General features: G+C 37.3%; 1 protein-coding gene across 1 annotated transcript in view; it reads left to right on the top strand.

The window, feature by feature from the left end:
* The window catches only part of Gdi2 (GDP dissociation inhibitor 2), a 26954-nt gene extending 23178 nt beyond the window's left edge, over positions 1–3776 (top strand). The window contains exons 9-13 of the mRNA XM_021215435.2: positions 23–38; positions 286–303; positions 2397–2563; positions 2737–2791; positions 2874–3776. Of these exons, the coding sequence (XP_021071094.1) occupies positions 23–38; positions 286–303; positions 2397–2563; positions 2737–2791; positions 2874–3020 (403 nt within the window). The 3' untranslated portion in view covers positions 3021–3776. The remainder of the gene's footprint in view (positions 1–22; positions 39–285; positions 304–2396; positions 2564–2736; positions 2792–2873) is intronic.
* Positions 3777–4075: the final 299 nt, after the last annotated feature.

Below are 4075 nucleotides of genomic sequence, written 5' to 3' on the forward strand. Positions count from 1 at the left end.
CATCAGATCTTGTTACGGATGGTTTGAGCCACCATGTGGTTGCTGGGATTTGAACTCCGGACCTTCGGAAGAGCAGTCGGTTGCTCTTATCCACTGAGCCATCTCACCAGCCCACCATGTAACATTTTTACTAAATAAAACTATTTTTTAAAAATGACTCTCAAGGGCTGGAGAGATTGCTCCCTGGTTAAGAGCACTGACTGCTCTTCCAGAGGCCCTGAGCTCAATTCCCAGCAACCGCACAGTGGTGAAAAACCATCTGTAATGGGATCTGATGGCAAAAAGAAAAATGACTCGCAAGCAGTCTCAGACCTGTAAAAACTTAAGAATGTCAACATTTGAATCTAGTTTATCAGCTTAATTCAACACAAAATAGTTACATAATATATATAGAATTTTCAAAAAATAAGATTTACCCGGGGAAGATCTTATAAGACAGATGCATGGTATCTGAGCACAGGTAACGAGTTATGTGGCAGAGTGTAGGCTAGAATGAGATATCTGGTATATCTAGTTAGAGAAGAGCCTACCTGTATGGCCAAGGTATTTGTACATTTGAGTCTGAGTCTTATAGCTGGGAGCATGAGGCTGGAAGAGGAAGAACTGGACCAAATTTTGAGCCCCGAAAACTAAATGTAAAAATTAACTTGGAGTGTCTGTAGACCCATGGCCTCCTTCTGTATGTCTGCCCACTGTCTGGAGAGGACTGATAAAATAAGTGTCCAGTCATAATCTGATCTTAAGAAAAATGTTAAGCTGAAGCTTGTGTGCACCATCATTAACTTTTACTTCTCCTGTCTCTTTGTGGCCTATGTAAAATGCTTAAGATTTTTTTTTTTTTTTAAGATTTACTTATTTTATGTATATGAGTACACTGTAGCTGTACGGATGGTTGTGAGCCTTCATTTGTTAGGAATTGAATTTTTGCCTTGCTCACTCTGGTCAACCACGCTTGCTCCAGCCCAAAGATTTATTATCATACATAAGTACACTATAGCTGACTTCAGACACACCAGAAGAGATCTCATTATGGGTGGTTGTGAGCCACCATGTGATTTCTGGAACTTGAACTCAGGACCTTAGGAAGAGCAAATTTCAGACTTAGGGAGATAGAGGAAGCCAGTATTTTAACCTACAACAATAGCTGAGAAAAGGAAAGGAACCTTAAGGTAAGGCAGGTAAAAATATAGAAGCACCTTTTATCCCACAAATGCTTAAGTTTTTAATATAAAAGTAAGCTTGAAATAAAAGAAAGTGAGGTTTTATCCTCACTTTTTTTATATTTCCATCTTGGAATAACCTTGACTTTAGTACAACTACCATCTAAAAAAATCCTTTCTCATGGATAAGCTTTTTAAAATTTAATCATTATCAGATATATACACTAGCTTTTATATGGCTTATCTTGATTAAAATATTTTAAATTATGTAAAAAAATAAATGAGCAAATCAATACTTTATAAGTCAGCTTAGTGCTGGATGGTGATACACATGCCTTTAATTCCAGCACTTAGCAGAGGCAGGTTTTTTTGAGCTGAAGGCCAATGGTCTACAGAGTAAGTTCTAGGTCTTCCATGACTACAAAGAAAAATGTTGTCATGAAAAACAAAATAAATCCTCTTAGTTATTTAAAACTTTTCCAAATGGAGGCTCTAGAGTGGTAGAAAAATCAGGGTCTCACTGTCTGGCCTTGAGCTCACTAGATAGACAACCACATCCAGTTACTATGATTTTTTTATATTTGATGTGAGCCATACTTGGGGCAGAGTTTAGCAGTTCAGTCACATATATCCTACCTAAGTCTCTTAAGGTTTTCTATGGGAAAACCACCCCAAGGAAGAGATTTTGGCTCATGTTTTTAGTCTGTCACGTGACTTAGTTGTCATTGGTCTCCATGGTCATATGTGGCAATAATTGCCGCTTACCTCAAGGAAACTAGGAATGCAAAGACAAAGGGTCTTGGGTACAAGATTATACCCTTCAAAGATATGCCCACTAGATAGATATTTACATTAGAATTCATGACAGTGGCAAAATTACCATTATGAAGTAGCAACAAAACATAATTTTATAGTTGGGGTTGCCACAACATTAGGAAGGTTGAGAACCATTGTGCCAATGGGTCAGTGATAGTGACACTTCCATGATCCAGTCATCTTTCAAGAGCACCAATAACAGAAGACCAATCCTTCAGAGTCTGTTTTGACATTTTATATCCAAACCATACCGTAGTCAAGAGAAATTTCATTAATATTTGTAATTTACCAAGATTTAGTTTATCTCCATATATAACCCGTTAAAATGACATTGCCTTAATTTCAAGTAATTTTAATTTACAAGGCAGAAAAAACACGTGATACTTGAGTGCCCTGATGTCCAAAGTTTACAAGTGTCAGGTATGTTGTTATTTGCTTCTAGATATCTATGTTTGCATGATCTCCTTTGCACATAATGTGGCAGCACAGGGCAAGTATATTGCCATTGTAAGTACAACTGTGGAGACCAAGGAACCAGAGAAAGAAATCAGACCGGCTTTGGAGCTCTTGGAACCAATTGAACAGAAGTGAGTATTGTGCTTATTCATGTCAACTAAAATCAAAACTGAGATGTTGGTATCTGTTGCACAGTCAAGTAATTCTGAGAACAAGACAGCCATTGGATGCTGTGGATCTTTAGAATGCTTCTGGTATAGATAATAAATCAAAGCTGTGATACTTATCTGTTTTCCCCATATAGATTTGTCAGCATCAGTGACCTCTTTGTACCTAAAGATTTGGGAACAGATAGTCAGGTGAGTGTGATGATCTAAAAAGGACGCCACTAGTCTTTATTGAGCAATGTCCATCCCTAAGTAGTCAAATTCTTACTTCCAGATCTTCATTTCCCGCGCCTATGATGCTACCACACACTTTGAGACAACCTGTGATGACATTAAAGATATCTACAAGAGGATGACAGGATCTGAGTTTGACTTTGAAGAAATGAAACGCAAGAAGAATGACATTTATGGAGAAGACTAACAGCAGTACATACTATGTAATAATTAGGACAAACTTAAAATTTGGCAAATAATGTATATTGAATGAAATCAATATTGTAAGCCCTGCTTTNATGATCAAAATGGAGATTGAAGAGTGCTATACCAGTCAATACTCCTTTACTTTTCTAATATCATGTATTAACTTGTTTTCATGGAATGGCTAGTCAGAATTGGTTGGTTCTGTTNAGTTTAACCAGACTGCATTTTTTTTCTAGTGAAGGAGTTGTTCTAAAAAATATTGATATCAATACAGAGAACTTGATACAGTACTTGTATCTTTTAATCAGTGTAGCGATTGTGTGACCTTGCCCAAGAGCTGGATCCATANAATTTGTGCCATCCTGAAAATGGGAGTCTAAATTGAGTATCCTTTGGTTTCTGAAGACATTCAACGTTTTCTCTATTTTGTTATGTCAAGTATTACAGCAGGGCCAATAGAGGAGAGCCACATTTTGTTTATGAGGGTATATAACCTTTTAGCCAAACTTCAGACTTAGGGAGTTGGAGGAAGCCAGTNTGTGGTATTTTAATGTACAATAGCTGAGAAAAGGAAAGGAACCTTAAGGTAAAGCAGGTAAAAATATAGAAGCACCTTTTANCCCAGGTATGGCTTCTTCAATGGACCAAGCTGCAATTGCAGTATTGATTTGACAGAGCCTCAATTTCAATGATGTCTGTTCCAAAATGGCTCCAAATGATTTCTGTACTGCAAAATAAAGCCAAACTCTGGAAACCACTCTTGGTATTATTGGGTGTCTGTGTCCTAAAAACCAACTGCTGTGCACTAAGATTTTTGGATGGGTGTCATTTCCTGGCTTCAGTTTAGTAGTTACCAGGCTCATTGGTGATCTTAGTTGTGCTCCCCCCACCTCTTCTATCACCAAATACTGGACAAGAAGCAGCCTGTGTTAGTTTGCGTCATGGTTTGAGTGTACGATTCTTTCTTACAAGGCCTAAACCTTGCTAAAATATTGCACACAGACTACAAATAACTGCATTTTCAGTGTCTTTATTTAAAAAAAAAAAAAAAAAAAA

This window comes from Mus pahari, chromosome 16, assembly GCF_900095145.1.
Source record: "Mus pahari chromosome 16, PAHARI_EIJ_v1.1, whole genome shotgun sequence".
Lineage (NCBI taxonomy): Eukaryota > Metazoa > Chordata > Mammalia > Rodentia > Muridae > Mus > Mus pahari.